The 17,164-nt window shown below is 45.2% G+C and overlaps 1 protein-coding gene across 12 annotated transcripts in view; it reads left to right on the forward strand.

The window, feature by feature from the left end:
- Positions 1-17,164, forward strand: part of mecom (MDS1 and EVI1 complex locus) — a 129,836-nt gene that overhangs the window by 25,221 nt on the left and 87,451 nt on the right. For all 12 annotated transcript variants that reach the window (XM_041940446.1, XM_041940452.1, XM_041940447.1 and 9 more), the window contains exon 2: positions 14,683-15,029. In XM_041940446.1, coding sequence (XP_041796380.1) covers positions 14,683-15,029 — 347 coding nt within the window. The remainder of the gene's footprint in view (positions 1-14,682; positions 15,030-17,164) is intronic.

Below are 17,164 nucleotides of genomic sequence, written 5' to 3' on the forward strand. Positions count from 1 at the left end.
TGTTCATGTGTGTGTGTGTATGTGGCAGGGGTGCTTCAGGTGTGTTTGAGCGTTTTTTGTACGTACTCGCTCTCGGGTCCAGCAGCTGCGGCACGGCGTCGCCAAGCGAGCTGCATCCATTTTGAGCATTCAGCCAAATCGAATGCTTCACTAGGTGAAAGGTCATTTGAATAGAGGGATAAGACCCAGACAGACGGAGCGCGAGGGTGTGAGTGACCGTGACCCCCGCGACACTGTCCAACCTGTTTGTAAACAGGATGTCATTAACACTGGGAACTGGCCTGGCTCACAATGACTTTTGTCTCCTTCGGTGTGTGTGTTTTGAGAGGAGGTGGAGCGAGGGTGGGGGCCAGACAGACAGAGAGAGAGAGAGAGAGCGAGAGAGGGTGGGGGTTGATAAAATTTCAAATAAAACACTTCGCATACTTCCACTGATAAATCAGCACCCTCACAGTTTTCTCAGAACTGCCCTTGTACTTTTCTGTCCAAACAACATCCAGGTTAACTTTTGTCACATCAGATAAGCCCCGGCTAATGTGATGAAATTTATGGCTTGGCGTGGCTGCTGTACTAATACAGCGGTGGATTGTGTGAAGCCGAACTAAGTGCACTCAACTGTCAGCTCTTATTGTGGTGTCAGTCCTTCCTTCTAATTAGTGTCCTCAGCAGGCAGGAAGTGGGCCTGGGCTGGACTAATCTGTCAGTGAGGCCAGACCATCCTCGCCCCAGCGACTGTTTCCTTAGATAAACCCAGAGCCCTTTATCTAAAACAGTTGCGACACTCGGGGGGTCTGGGAAGCCCCTAGTGATTCTGTTATTACTTCTCGGATCTACATTTTGTCCATATAACCTGAACATGGAGGGAATTTTATATATATATATATTTCAGTTTTTATCTTAAAGCAGTAAAAAATGAAATGATTGCCTTGAGTTGGATGTGCAGAGAGTGCGGCAGCGTCCTCGGACGGTGCGTTCACATCGCGGTGCTGATTGCCGCGGTGACAGGTGTTGATTGAGCATGAGAGGGAGGAAGCGTAGTGAAGGACACTTCCTGGCAGACAGTTTTATCAGCGAGGGAGCGGAGGGGTCAGAGAAAGGGTGGATGAGGTTATCGCACTCGGGTAGTCATGTACTGTACGCGACTGGCCGCACCGGCAGCCTCTGGAGGCCTGGCAGCAACCCTGAGTTGCTGACCAAGGTAACTGTCTCTTTCATATAAACACTGTGTGAGTTATAGCCACATGTTGGGACTATTAAGTACAGAAATTGTTTTTTTTTCTTCTTGGTTTATACTGCGATGCCATGGTTCAATAGGTCAAGAAATAGGTGGAAGGGCTTTCTCCGGTTTGTCCAAAAGGGACCTGAGGTTGTTTGTGTATTGTCTAAGGGCGCTGACACATCCTGTGAGATATCTCATGCTTGTACAGATTGCCGGGCTGTCTTTCAGTGACTAATGTGTGAAGCAAACAGCCGACTCCAGAAGCGAGACGTATAGTTTAAAGACTTTTTTGGCTCGTCGTCGCAGCAGTCACAAACCAAAGTCGAGTAACAGTTCTTGCGAGAGACGAGGAAAGGGAGAGTGATGGGGGTGCTTTTCCTTCCCCGCTCCCTCTTTTGCACCCTCCCTCCCTCCATCCTTCTCTCCCTCCTTTCCTCTCTTCCTTCTCTCACCACCAGCGGGGTCCAATTCCTCCACTTGAGCGCTCAGGGCCAGCAGCGGGCTGATTAGACCCACACCCCCAGCCGCGATTCGCAGAGGACTCTGCAGCGGGACGACTTCAAATGCACCTCGCTCCTGCCACCCCAAATAAAACCTGACTGGTCCTAATGGACACGTTTTAATCTCCCTGGGTTATTTGAAGATTTCTCCAGCCCGCTGCTGGCCACAGCAGAAACAAATTCCTCTTGCTTTGTTGATTAAACCGCTGCCTCTCCACCGTTGCTTATCGTCCAGCAACGAGCCGCTCTTTTTAATTAAAAGTGAGACACCACAAGTGTGCAATTAACAGCTGGTAATTATAGAGCTCTTCAGAAGTGCAACACTCCACCTTCATTTCAATTATATAATGGACAAGTGCCTTTTTGATCTCCAAATTAGTGAACTCTTGTAATATTTGTTTTGTGGCAGATTTGGAGGGTTAATAGTGGCCTATGGTGGCCTCCCTCTTCCATGATTGATGTAAGAGCAGAAAGAGGGATATTAAAAACTGTAACAGTCCATCAGGAAATGCAAATCACACCTTCATGTTAATGAGCAGGCAACGGGCCGGGCTGGCCAGCCGTGGCGTTTCATGTGGGAAAAACAAGCGCCCACTCTGCCGCAAACTGATTAGTACATTTGAATTTGGAAGTTTAATTAAGTGCTTCTAATACAGATCGTTTTGGAGAGTGACACATAACATTAAATTGTTTGATACTTAATTTGGCCGCCTTTTGATTGCAAAGCAAGTGCGGGGAAATTTGCAACGCAAGTGTGGAAGCCATGAGTGCTATCCCAAAGGAGGCAGAAGCCATGGACTTCATTTAAAACCTTGAACTGATAACTGATGAAAATGTATTTAATGACCAATGCACTCTTTGAGAGTATAAAGCGGAACACTTGTTCAGTTTTAATTACAATTGATTTCCATCTATGTACATGGCTGTGGCATTGTTAGTTTAGAGTTAGCATTCTTTCACTCAACGCAGTCCGTCGATATGAAAAAAAGTGGACCTTGATTGATTTTTTTTGGCTGCACGAGTGCATTCAGCAGGTTAAAATGAGGCGATTATTAATTGACTGCAACACTTCAATGTCTTTGGGGGATGCTTTCCGTTCTGGCCCTTTTTACCGGATTGTCAATGTATCAAGTGGTTCAAAAGAAGTTTAATCTCTGTGCTGTTTTGATTTGTAATTGCTTTATTTCCCTAGTCAATATACTGTAGGTCTTTTCAAAATGTTTTTCTTTTGCAGTAGTGGTATAGAAGTGCCTGCAGTGCACTTAGCCTTGTGTCTATGGCCTCTTTAAAATTTGATGTTACATTTTTTAAATATATTCATTGTGATGAAACTTTCACCACTATGCAATAAAGTCGACATTTCGTCGCATAATTCTAATAAAATGTTCAGTATAATTAATGCACCATAGTGGAAAGGTAACAGGGTTTGATGAATTCAATTTTCCCAGTCGAGCTGTCAAATATAAAGAAACGCAGTTTGAGAAATAGGCTACAAGAACCGTATTTTGGTCTCCAACATACCGAGGATTAAAACCCCACTTGCAGAAATAATGCCACATAAAATGCGTCACTGTGAGAGATCTCCTGATAATCTTTTACTTTTGCTTAACATGTTCATGTTCAGGCAATCTGTCATTAATTCCACAGTCATGCCACTCCAAATATGTACAAAACAGGAAAACCAAAGAGAGAGAAAAAGCATGAAGTCAACAATCTCAAGTCACTCAAGCACTTTGGAATTTTTCATTGGTGAATATTGGCAGCTCATTGTGAAATAAACACCAAGTATTTAAATTCAAACCAGGTCATTATGGATGGTTCTTAAACAAAATGTCAGTCATTAAGGGAGGCCATGTGGCTCTGCTTAGAGTCCCTGTTTGTTTGAATTAAGAAGAAGAAACAGGGGATTTCTGTGATCCTTCTCATCTGTCTGAATGACACACTGAGCGCTCGTTACAGCGCCACATTTCCCATCAACCCCCCTGAACGCGGAGTAGGATCGGTGATGTGTGTGTGTGCGCGCGCGTGTGTGATCTCAGTCTAATCTGAGTTGCTGTTACTGTCATGTTCCTCTCCATCCCTCGTTGTCCTTCTGCATTCCCACCTCAATCTCACTGTCATTTGGCAGCTGTCACTCTCCATTTATGTCCACCCCCTACCCTCCTTCACACACACACATACACATACACACACACACAAACACACGCACCCGCACACGAGAACACACACTCCCATTCTTTTATGGGCATAAAATGCAGGTAAGAAAGAATAAAATAACCTGCTGGTTCTCAAGCCGACGTGCAATACTTTTAGCAATTTCAGGACATTAATTTAATATCTTATCACATATCTCTATGAAATGAATGCAAATGCAGTTTCATTATTACAAAAGTTTTTACAAAATCTACAATGAAGTAAATCACAGTATCTTCTTGATCCACCAGATCTTGAAATTCAACTGTTAACAAACGACTTTGAAGTGACAGCTTTTTCTGCAGTCAAGCTGAATGCCTGTCTCGACCTCGACAATGGCCGACACTGTTTATGTCCAGACGCCCATGCAGAGCTGTGTAGTGCATTACACAAGGAGACAACAATCCCCATACAAGAGCACAATCCTACTGTATTGCCCAGTTAAATCACCTCCTAAATAGAGGGAAATTGACATCCATAACAAATAACATAAACAGCTTCAGTGCTCCGAGGGGGATTTTGTTGCTCGGGGCGCAGGGGCTGAATGTTAGCCTTCCAACAATCATTAAACAAACATCCTCTCCAGGACCTTTCCATGCTCCGGTCTATTCCACATGTCGCACTGTGGTTTGGAAAGTCTCTGTAGCCCAGGACATTATTGTATGTAACAAGTTCTGTAACAAAGTTAAGGTGGAATTGGCCTGCTGCTGTGGTAGTGCTTGAGGCGAGCAGACCCTGAGTGTGGAAAAGCAGCCTTCAGACAAAGTCTATTCATATCCAAGAATATTAAATGGGGGATGTCAGGTTGGTAGTAGGTGGTCAGCTTGTCACATTAAAAATACTGCTGCTTTCCAATAGTTAGTTGTTCTTTCTTTACCATACACAGACCCGGTTTCTGATTGAATTCAGCTCTTTAAAGGAGGACCAGGCCTCTGTGCTGAATCTGTATCAGGCCTCTCTCTTGCCGTCTGTATATGCTCATGCTTCCGAACAGTGCGAGAGGGGGTTTTTCTCAATTCATGTGGCCCATTGTGCATGTTAAACAATGCCTGTTGTGATAACCTCTGACCTGCCACTGTAGTGCCACAACAGCAAAACTAAGAGCTCTTTTTCAACAGTTTCAAGTGGCAGCCAGAGGTGAGAGAATGAGATTCATGAAATGAAGAAATGGGAGCTGAGGATTTTTTAAGGTCTGGAGGATCCTCTGCAAAAGGAGGCTTCTTGAAGGTTTAGCAGCACCCTGATTATACTCTGTAGATGTTAGATTGCCACATGAGGAGATTCCATATGTTGACAGAATGCGTACATTTCTCTGTAGCTTCACAGAGTATCTGTGTGTGTGTGTGTGTGTGTGTGTGTGTGTGTGTGTGTGTGTGTGTGTGTGTGTGTGTGTGTGATGTCACCCCTGTGTGTTTAAGGTGTCCAAGTGATGAGTTTGAGTTTGTCAGATGCCTCAGCCTCGAGTTGAGGGCCATTTGTCATTGGTGGGATTCATTATTCGTGTCCCTAACCCCCCCCCCCCAGATGGGCAGTGTGATCACTACTGACCCCCTGTGACAACCACAGCACCTTCATTATGTCACAGCGGCCACCCTGTCACTACAGCAACTCTCTAACTGTCTGGGTGACACCCCTGGGTGGGACTCCAATCTCTCATCTGGAGGCCTGCCTGTCTCCGAGCTTGTCACTCTGTGTGTGTGTGTGTGTGTGTGTGTGTGTGTGTGTGTGTGAGAGTGTGTGTGAGTGTGTGTGTCTGTGTGTGTGTGTGTGTATGTTTCTGTGTGTGCGTGCATGTGTGTGTGTGAGTTTGTTTGTTGTTTATCTTATAATTTCTCTATAAATCAGTGTGTAATTCCAGCACTTGAATGGGTTTGTTGGTCAGCTCAGTTTTCCTGTGACTAACAGGCCGAGTTGTCTTAATATATTCACCCGTCTGGTTCCCCAAACAGCTACAAACAACACGTTTCCACTCCAGCATTTGCACCTTCTATTATCCCTCACCAACAATTTCAGGCACATAAACTGACCCCTAAATTAATGAAATAATTTCCCAGAAGGTGTCAGGTACACTCGGTATATATATTTTTTGTCATCCATTCCTGTGCCATATTATCATATTCCCCTTCCCAATGGGATCATTTCAGATAACACACTGGACACTGTTATACTATTACCTCTCCCCCTATTTTCTAATCAGCAATTATTCAATTATGTCCCATTAGTTGGAGGGTGTTGCCAATGTCGCCGCCCTGGGCGTTTAGCCCCTGCTCTCTGTCAAGGGGAGACCCAGAGGGCCCCGCAGAACGCCTGTGATTAGTGTTGCGTCTGCAGAGAGGTGACAGAATCCCTCTTCAAATATTTTGTCTTCATTTTACGGCTCTGAGATGCAATTATGGAGCAGCAGTTCATTACGGCAGCACGCGGCGCTTCATGTTTTATGCATGCTGCCTCATTTAGGGCCTTTATTAACGAGCCAGGTCTGACCAGGCTGCTTGAGACTGTACTGCGGGCTGCGCTATGGCCACCACCGCCTGTGTTTGTGTAGGTGTGTGTGTGTGTGCTGGCAATATGAGTGAGCAAGACTGAGGGAGTGAGTAAAAGAAATAGAGTGGGCAAGAACGATGGCTAGATGGAAAATCCAAAAAAAAGAAAGAAAGAAAATATGTAATATGAGAGAAAAGTGAATGAAGCAGAGAGTGTGTGTGGTCAGTGTAGTGGTCACTTCACCGCTGTGCCCTCTTTATCCCAGCAGCCGGCCGCATAACGTGGCCCTATAGTGTTGAGGCTGGTGCAGGCCGGCTCGGCTTTAAGGCAGTAGATTGAAGGGGTGGGGGCAGCAGGGGTGACTAACTGCACCTCCCTCAGCAGAAGAAACTCCATCTGCATCCAACATTGAGACAGATGAGGCCAATTTGGCTCCTTAAATTTCTGGGCTGTGATGGATGTGGGGTGGCTGTGCACAGTGAGAGGTTCGTAGAGGGGTGTGAAGGGAATGAGAGGGGGGAGAGAAGGGAGGCAGGTGAGGAGAGGGAGAAAGAGGGAGACATCCAGGGTAAGAGAGAAAGAGAATGAGTGAGGAGACTCACCTCTGAGCATGAGAGGTTTGAATGCGTTGCTCAGATTGATTTATTTACTGTATTGGCATTTGCGCCTTACCTTTTAATGTATGAAGCAGAAAGTTGGGATACAGAGAGAGGGTCAAATAGCAGAAAAGTTCAGTGCTGCACTTGAAGACAGTGTTATCGCACCTCATGATCATGAGGATGATCCAACTCCCTGAGAGGACAGATCAAGCTGACGTACAGCAGTATGTACTCTGATGCCAGCGTGTTGACACTGGCCTTCCAGGATTCCACTGAGGCAAGTCCAGAGCTAATGTGCCGTAGCTGGAAATCTGTGTCGCCAAAAAAATTATATTTGATGGAAAAACTTTGTGTTGGGAGGGCGGCCAATGGCATAATGCGCTCAATGCCCCCCAATCTTTTTCTTTTGTGTAGCGTTCAGTGTTTGTGTAGCACCCATTGCAAACATATGGGGACAAGATTATTGAATTACTGATATACAGGACGACGTCGTGCAGTGGATCTTAATCAGGTGTGCCTGATTATTCATGTCAAACACTTGAATGTGTTCGAGCTTTGGTTGCATGACTTGCAAAGTCACACGTTTTATGTTCCAAACACAAATTTCAAGTAGTCGGCTTGTATTTTCCTACACTTTTTGCCCAGCTTTAACTGACTGATGGCCCTCTCACTGCAGACCAGAGCTCCCATCTGCACCGCAGGTCCGCCCCCCTTTGATAAGAACTACCATCCTCAGGCCTACATAAATATTTTATCAAGTATAATGGAAATTGTCAAATCCATCTAATTGTGTAATGCATTATGAAGACATCAAACTTAAACAAAGCACATATGCTATCATTTCTTTTAACGACTGGGGCAGGCCGGGCCGGGTTGAGCTGGCGGTTTGGTACCCAGGGGGCCTTCCACAGGGCTGGGGGGGCTGGCAGCAACCACTCTGGATATACATCTCTCTCTCTCTCTCTCTCTCTGCTCTGGCCAGACCTGCCTTGCTCACATTTCATCAAAGGAATCAATTTTTCAAATGTGCACAACTGTGAGCCATAATTATATTAGGGCCCAATGGCAGTTAGCCATGACATGAAAGTGAAAGAGGGAGAGAGAAGAGAGGGGGAGAGAGAGCATGTTCATCTATGCATGTTTGCATTGACATGTAATTGTTACGCTGGGATAAACATTTGGTTTCACTTTGGGATTAAGAAATAAACGTGGCTTTTCACACAGCGTCTGTGTTTATATTCTGGATTCTTGTGTCACCTTTCAGTGGTGTTTGGTCTAGAGTTGCTGTTTTTCTTTGTAGGGGAGATGTCGCTGTTGTCGCTGTCTAAAAAGATAGAAGGGTTAGGATGGAGGACCGGGAGGATAGATGAAAGGAAGGGTACAGGTGACCAGAGCGAACAAATCAAAAAGCTGAGGATGTGTGACATGTTTGGGGGGGTTGAATCAGAGGTGAAGACAGAGAAGATGATGGGATTAATGACCTTTGTCAACACATTCCCTCTGCGTGTCACTTCAGAGGAGAAAACAGCCAAATCAGTGCATTCAGAAGTGTGTGTTTTGCAGATGATCCACACTCATACATCAATGACACAAGCTTACGATAAGAAAATGCTCTCATGCAGAAATTAATCACCAACTTACTTCCAGAATATGGAGAGGCATAATCATACGTTCTCGTGCAGACATTTTTTAGTTGTTTTTTATCATAGAATCAAAATGAATAAAGTCACAGTGTTGTTTTTTATAGCGTTACAGTCCCCTGCTCACCTACAGTTCATGCACTTACAGTATTTTCCTAACTCATCATCTTTCCCCTCTTCTCCCCCCACTTTCCTTCTCTCCCACTCTCTCCTCTCATCCTCTCTGTCCCTGGGTCAGCGGGTGATTTGGAGGGCCCTCCCTCTACGCCCTGGCTGATGTATGGCTTGTGGAAACAATGTGAGCGCCGGGTTGTTATTCTGTTTGCTTTACATTTGACAGGCTTGAGTTAGCGTCCGACTGGGATCCTATCTCATTAGGCCAAATGCAGGCCTAAAACAATCATAAAAATCGTTTGGCAACTGGCATCCTACTTAGGAACACCTGTCAACATACAGGCGGAAGATAAAATCTGCAAATTAGAATCAGGGCTGAGATTGAATCAGGGGTGGAGATGGAGGGTGGAGAGATGCCCATATGCTCCATGTTGTTAGAGAGTTAATGATATGAAGTGGTTGGGTTGATGTGGACGCTTCGTCGTTGATGATATTGATTGTGGTTTTAGGACGTAAACTGTGTGTAAGTGTGTGTGTGTGTGTGTGTGTGTGTGTGTGTGTGTGTGTGTGTGTGTGTGTGTGTGTGTGTGTGTGTGTGTGTTGCACATCCATCTCTGTGTTCATCAAGACTTCATTCATTTGCATCTCATTAAAAATAAATGTGGTTTGTTAATCCTTCATATTGATTATCCCAAACAACTGCAGAAGTAGAATCGCCACGGTTTGTCTATCGGATGTATCAAGAAAGGAATCATTTGTCGAGAACATGCTAAATTGAGCGCTGTGTGAGTGTGTGTGTGTGTGTGTGTGTGTCACTGAGTCGGGTACAGTTGTATGGATTTGTGCAAGTCCCCCCTCACTCTCATATGCTTTATTTTTCTTCCTTTATACAAACAGCCACCCGACTCGCGCACACACCTCTCTATTTCCCTCCGCTGTATCTTCCCCTCCTCGCCCTGTCCAAACATACATCTTTATCAAGCGGCTGTTGTCAGACAACATTAGATAATTAATAGGCCATTTGTCAGGCCTGGGAGAAACATGCTAAAATCCCCGAGCAGCTCCCCAGATAAATCCTGCCGCGCACACAGACGTCTTTGTTGTGTCAGCCTGCCATCGGAGCTGCAGATTTACCATTAAAGGACCCTCATTATTAATCACAACTAATGCTAATTAATTAGGTGTCTGTGTGTGTGCACAGAGGGACCAGCTCTAAGTTTCAGTTTGTTGTGCAGTGTTAATTGGTAAGTCGGCCCAGGGCCCTTAATGGAGTGTTTTCCATTTAGAGCGGGGAGCAGTTGACTAACACAGGGGTGAAAAAACATAGACAATGCTCTCATTAATTAAGACTGTGTAAAGAGCTCTGCTCTTGTTGCTCTTTGCTGTGTGTGTGTGTGTGTGTGTGTGTGTGTGTGTGTGTGCGTGCGCGCGCGCAAGCTTAAACAGTTTGCTAGTTAAACAGCTGCATGTATGGCATTGCAGTGTCTAAGTTGAGGACAAGTTGATGCACTTTCTCAGTGCTGTAGTGTGATATTTTCCAGGGTTCAATAATCAACAGTTCAATAAGCATTTTATCTCTTGAAAACTGTTAATTGAAAGCATATTTTACAGTTCAAAGAAAGGCAAAACGTGACAGACAACATTGACAAATGCCCGATTTTCTCCGGGAATTTCACTCTTCACAATGTATTTGTTTTTGGCGAAGAACCAATTGTGGACAACAGGAGAAAACTATTCGTATACAGCTAGCTAAGGCTATGAACGTTTGTGGTTTGTATCACTCAGTACCACAGTCACCCTCAATGGACCTGCGGACCAAAAGACTCCCCAAAAGCAGCGCTAAGGCCTCCATTAAGCACAAAGACAGAGTTAATTAGGAAGCTTATTGCCTCTCCTGAGGGCATGGCGCTCCAAACACTCTCCTATACACCCTGCTGAGGGAATCTAGACACAAACTGATGCAATGTAATTAACAGCGCTTAGCAAATCAACAGCAGCCATTTTCTGTTTGGCAGTAGCTGTGAGAGCGTTAAAATGAACCACATGAAAAATAATTCTTTTTATTTTCTTTTGAATTCAGTCACAGTGAGTTGTCTCTCCCAGATGTCCACAGCTGCATCTCCCTCGGGGTATCCTCATTTTTCAGGCAAATGAATCAATGTACAATAACAGCAATCATCCCCCTCCCCCACATTTGGAAACCTCCAAACAACTCTTAAGTTGGTTTAACAGCAGTGCAGTAAGCAGGATTTTTTCTTAAAAAGTGCTTCTACTGACTGTTGGAACAATGGAGCAAACATATTCATGGTTTTCATGATGCAGAGATATAAATAGCAGGCAAAAGAATGATGAAGAGCGCAGCTTCAGAATTTGGATGTGATGACTAATGGGGGGATCATATGTGATTATGTTTGACCTGTGGTACAAGGGTAAGCCCCATCCCATGTGTCTGTTATCACAGGCAACAAATGATGTCTGCAGATAAGCATAAGGGCCAGTCCTCGTAAGGTGAGGAGTCCATCTCTATTTTTCATGATCTAAGACCCCATCAGTCAGCTGCTGGACCTCTCTATCTGCTCAGATGAAGACTAGGTGCATGAATTATGTTCTCACCTCACGTCTCACAGCGCTACAGCCGGTCTAGCATTGGACACAATATATGTTAGTGATACAGTGGAGGAAACAGGACATAAAACTAACATCTGTCAGCAAAATTATATTTTTTGTTTAGCTTCCCATGAATATTTTTATAATAAATTCACTTTAGTCACAGTTTTATGCACATGCATTGTTTCAAAATTAATATTTTTGATGCAGTTGCCTTTATTGTGATGTAAAAGATTAGCATGCCTGCGAATTAACACCACTGAAAACAAGCAGGACAGAGTTTTAGAGTTGATTAAAACACAAGTGACATAAAAAATGATATCAGAGGAGAGATGGCCGAGAGTAAAATGGATAAATGGAGCAATGGAGTAAGAGCAAGAAAGACAGCGGTACAGAAAAAAATGAGAGGAGGAGGGTTAACAATGTCCACAGGTAGGTTATTTCTCTCTGTAAACATATGTATCCATTTGTCCCGTGGGTGCGTCCCCTTGCCGTCCTGTCGGCAGTGGCTGGGTCACACCTCCATTAGGGGCTTTGTCACAGTGATTAATAGCTCTTTCTATCATCTTTAATTCACTCCCTGATGATGGCGGCCCTGCTCGCTGCTCGGGGTAATCGTGTGATGTATGAGTCCACCCAACACCTCGTGGCAGAGGTGAAAATCATTCCACCCATGCAGATAGCAAGCCCAGGAACAAATGTTTTCCCTCTTAATAAAAATTAATGAATTCGGCGTCAAGTGCGACCATTTAAATACTCGGGGTATGCTTGTGTGTGTGTGTGCATATCTGTGTTTGTGCTTCATGATGTATTTTCATACGCTCCTCAGTGGGTTTGATGGGGAGATAATATTGTTTTCCTCATTACTTTGCACTAAATCTTTTGCGTTGTCTCTCACATACATCACCATCAAAGTTCTGCAGTTGTTTTGTTTTGTTTTTTTGTCACTCGCTTTCCCATGCTATCATGATGTGCCATCTCTGGTAATAATGCCGCCGAAGCCATGGTGCTGCTCCCAGCTGGACTTCCCCCGCACCACCAAGAATTCTTTTAGCGCTCCCCCTCTGATGAAGGGCGTCAGCTTGCAGTGATGAAGTAATGTCCATTACTGAACAAACAAACAGGACTATTTGCTTTAAGTAGGCTGAGATGCACAGAAATGCACACACACACACACACACACACACCGATCTGATCATCTGTGTTCAGTGTCCATACGGCCCCACACGTCTAAGCAGAGCAACAGTCTTTGACTATCAATCATCTGCACATGAAGCCACAATTTTCAGAACTCGGAACATAGCATATTTGCTTTCGGCTAACGTTTACCTTAAAGAAACATATATGTTTATGAGCTGAAATGCTCTCGTCGAGTCCACTGGACCGGGGGAATTTCTGGTCTAAATCAAATATAAACTTGGAGACCAGTGTGAGGGGGGAAATGTCAGCGGAGAAACAGCAATAGAGGGATACAGTTACCTTTAAAAGCTCTTGTCCCTCTACCATATGGCAAGCTTCACATCCAGGACTATAACCGCGTTACACAGCCTCCGCGCTGAAAATCATTACACTGACTCCCAGAGCCACATTGGGTTTCATGCCCGGCCCGGCTCGGCAGAGTCTTTAAAAGACTTTCCCCTCGAACACGCTGTGCCCACACAGTGCGTGTGTCAAACACAATAGCTGCACAGACACTGTGATCAGGTATTGCTGCAGGGAATGATTTTGAAAAATATTTAAGTTGTAGATCAGGTTCGACAAACACACACATGTGCTGCATAACACAGAAATGGCAGCCAGATATTTGTAACAGACAGCTGATTCAGCACAGCGTGCTCAGGCGTGGATTTTTTCCGCTCAGCACACGCACTTTTTGACAGGAATTATGATTCTCAACTGGCAGAGGAAAGCAGCTCATGTACCGCTTATGCAGTAGTTAACAGTACTGCACTCCTTTTTCGACCAAATATGCACATCATTTAGGGGTATTTATATACAATGCACTTAAGCAACGTGTCGCAGTTTGCAGCAGTTTGAGGCGAGAGCAAGTCAAAACGTGCAGTGATTTTGTCCAGGTCTTGACTTAATCTCTCAGGTTGGTTTATGACCACCTGTGGCCAATCACAGTGACCCGTTCAGTCAATCAGAAGCACAGTTACTTCATGGCCAGTGAGCAAGACGTGTGTGTGTGTATCTGTGTGGATCAAAGGTTCCCTGGCTGACAGCGCAGCGGTACAGTGTCACACAGGCAGCCCTTCAGGAATGTTCCTCAGCCCAGGGATGGGTCGTGGAGCCTCATTAGCAGAGCCCCCTCTCCCTTTGCCCTGTCAGCCTGCGTTAGGCACAACCCACCTCAGATGCACGCTGGGGGAGCGGCAGCTTCCTGTGAATCATTTCCGGCTTCGAGTGTCTTTCTGCCTCTCCGTGTGGCACCTGGCTGGCAGTCTGTCCTCGTAGATGTCGCCCGATGTCTCTGTGTGTGAACTTGTCTTTCTTATTTCGGAGACAAACATTTTCAGCTTTCAACACCTCAGAACTATGCAGCTCTGCCGCACCTGCACGCTGGGTCAGCCTTGTGTAGGATTCAGTCCCTCTTCCACTGTTAAGCTCCGCCAGCCACGTGTGCCACTCTGAAGAAGCCCACTGTGGGTTCAAGGGTTGCACTTCGATGTCCTGTTTCACTCTATTCACAATTAACCCCAGTATGCTTCCCTCTGTTTTCACTGCACGGCGGAGAAAGAGTTCAGGAAAGGGAAATATAAAACAGTCAGAGCAGTACAATGCCGAGCAGACCCTGCTCACCCACGCTGGCATCAGCTCAGACAAATGGCAAACATGCCATGTTGTTGCTGTCAGGTTGTTACTCCAAAAGCCTGTTTTTGACACATCAGTTCTCGTTTTAAGTCGTCATATGAATTCAGACGTGTCTGTCGGGTGTTTCTGAAGCCAGAAGCAGAGCCAGTGATTAGAAATTAGAAACAAGAAGGAAAACATTGACATTAGAAAGAAGTGTGCTGTCCTGCTCTTTATTACTGAGCTCAATGAAAACAGACACATGACACCATGTTGTTTCAAACCTGTAAGACCTGGTGCTGTTTATTTGAACAGATCAAGTTAATCCATGTACTTATTGTATGTTTTACTCGTTTATCCTCCGCGGTTGAAGGAGAGAGGCTTTTTTTGGAGCTTTTGTCAGTGTTGCAGGAACTTTTTAAAGAATGAAAAGAAATATAACCTCTTGCCGCTGTTAATTTGTGATAATCCAACAATCACAAAGACGCCACTGAGCGTCACTCTCACGTCGAGACTCTCTGTGTCTTTCACAGGTGATGGTGACGATGAGTTCGCCCTTTACCCGTCTGACATCTTAGACGATGTATGCGGCTCTGATGGTGATCCTGCGCCTTCCTCGGCCCTGGCAGAGGACCCAGCGTCCCCTCCGCTCTCTGATGACGAGGCCTCACCCCAGCACCCCATGTCGTTCCAACACCAGAGCATCTTTTTACCCCCAGAAGAGTTGACCATTCCCCTGGACTTTGACCTGCGAGAATCAGCAGTGCCAGGCGGAGGCCTGGGCATCTGGAGCCGCAGGAGGGTAAACATCGGGGAGCGCTTTGGACCGTATGAAGGAGAGCACAGGCCTTGTCTCCGAGACCCCACTCAAGGCTGGGAGGTAGGAATATAAGACGTGAAGAAGAGTTTGTGTGCATGTTCTTAATGTGAACTGAAATGATTGATTTGCAGAGTGGGTAACGTCACACACATAGATGATTGACAGAAATAAATGTTTCATTAAGTACTTTACAACTGTTGAATAGCAAGAAAACAGGCATTTTTTCTGTGGCCACCATAGTTTCCAATAGTTTGAGGACAGATTACATTGCAGCAAAGGCAGTAAAGAAATTTGTTCTACATGTAATAGAGCAGCTCAGTTTTGGTTATGTTAAGTATGCACAGGAAAACTGCAGTTACGGGGTTTTTCTGCATCAACAGTAGCACACTTTCTGACAAGGGGGGTTTTCCTTGGCTGATATACACTGTAGCATTCACATCAGTCCTCTTTTTATTTCCTCCCATGGCGTCATGTTCACATTTAGCCCAGTGACCACAAGGCTGTTGTTGCCGTTTGTTGCCCAGTGATGTAATGTTAGCTCAGTGCCATTGAAAGAAAGGGAGTCGAGGTTGTGCTCTTAACTCAATTAAAATGAAAAGCCATAAATCCCTTTTTCATCCTGGTTAGGGACCCACTGCGGCCATTGGCAAATCACATATTGGTCAGCCGGCACAAAAAAATCGAAGGCAGGGTCACAGGACAAGGTCAAAGGTTAGATGCGGTCTCCGTCAGTGTCAGGCTGGTTTGGTTTTATGGAGCGGGGATAAGGGGCTGCCAGGGAATCAGTCTCATTTAGTCTCCCAAAATAGATCCCTGCTAATTTGCCTGTGAGGATTTAGTCCGTCATATTCAGGCCTTTGTCCCTTTTCTGGATGGACCCACGCTCATTAGGAATCGCTGACCTTGCAGTTAATAAAATGTAAAGTCACTGGTTTAAATAAAAAGATGATTCAATGCAGCATTCCTTCCCTTACTAGAATCTTCCGAACTCCTAAATGTGTTTTAATCCTGCACTTTAAAACTGACTGAGAACGTGTTGTAAAGTATAAACATTCGGCTCATATAAATAGTTTTGGATTTGGACAGGCGCTCGCTGGGTTTGCATCATAGAACATTACTCCAGCCCATCAGCTCTGACTCAGTGGTTTTGGCTCGGACCAAACCAAAATAAATTCTGGACTCTGAATTTGCTCTGGACTACGTTTCTCCAGGAAACAACTTCTCCCTCATTATCAACTGCCGGGTGAGACGCAATATATAAATGTCTGCTAAATTGAAGTGAGGGAAAACTCTTCATTTTTGCCCATTTTCATAACACAAAATCTTAATAATAAGTCTTCGTCCCTCCCAAAGAGATTTACAGCCGGTTGAACAAGCTCTCTGGGTTATTCTTTTTTTTCCCAGGGAAGGAAATAAAGGAAAAAGAGGTTTCATGAATTTTAATCCGGCGGTAATTTATGGGGAGCTTGAATAATAATATGTATTTAAAAAGCTGAGGAGCTGGGATGTGAGCGTGCATGTGTGTGTGTGTGTGTGAGTCTGGGGGCAGGCGGGTGGGGGGATTGAGGGGAAAGATGGGATCCTGGCGAGGCAGCACTGTATCACAATGTTTAATTACCGTCCTGACAGCGAGCCATAACTCTTTCCATTAAGTAAATAAGTTGTAAAGAATTTATGATGAAATGCCACATTATTCAGAATGGATATTCAGTGATGACATCCCTCTGCATTAAATATGGTAAACGCCATTAAGCCCTTCTGACCCCCCCCCCCCCCCCCCTTCTCTCATGCCCACCCGTTTACCATCCCCTGCCCATTGCTCACCCCCCCTCCCGCCTGCAAACCGTCAATATGCCAATAAGCCTGCGGAGGGTCTGTAAAAATAAAATTGATTTGGTAAATGTGAGTTAAGATAGATATATTTGCTTTCATCATCAATTCTCCGCGGCGCGGCGAGGTGATGTCACCGACCGGGGAACGCTAAAGTGGCGCTCCCATCTGGAACGTTTGATGGAGGGCCCTGAGCGGCCCAGGCCAGTGGTGACAGACTGGGGGAAGTTTGTCACCAGGGAGGCCACCGCTCCTCCGCGCCATCACCATAAATTTGGGGGCTTTATTCATAAAGGGGAAGAGTGAGTTACGGCGTCCACGATGCTTTATGAATACAGGAATGGTGACTTATGGGAAAGATAGCT

This window comes from Chelmon rostratus, chromosome 7 (genome assembly GCF_017976325.1).
Source record: "Chelmon rostratus isolate fCheRos1 chromosome 7, fCheRos1.pri, whole genome shotgun sequence".
NCBI classification, from domain to species: Eukaryota; Metazoa; Chordata; class Actinopteri; order Chaetodontiformes; family Chaetodontidae; genus Chelmon; species Chelmon rostratus.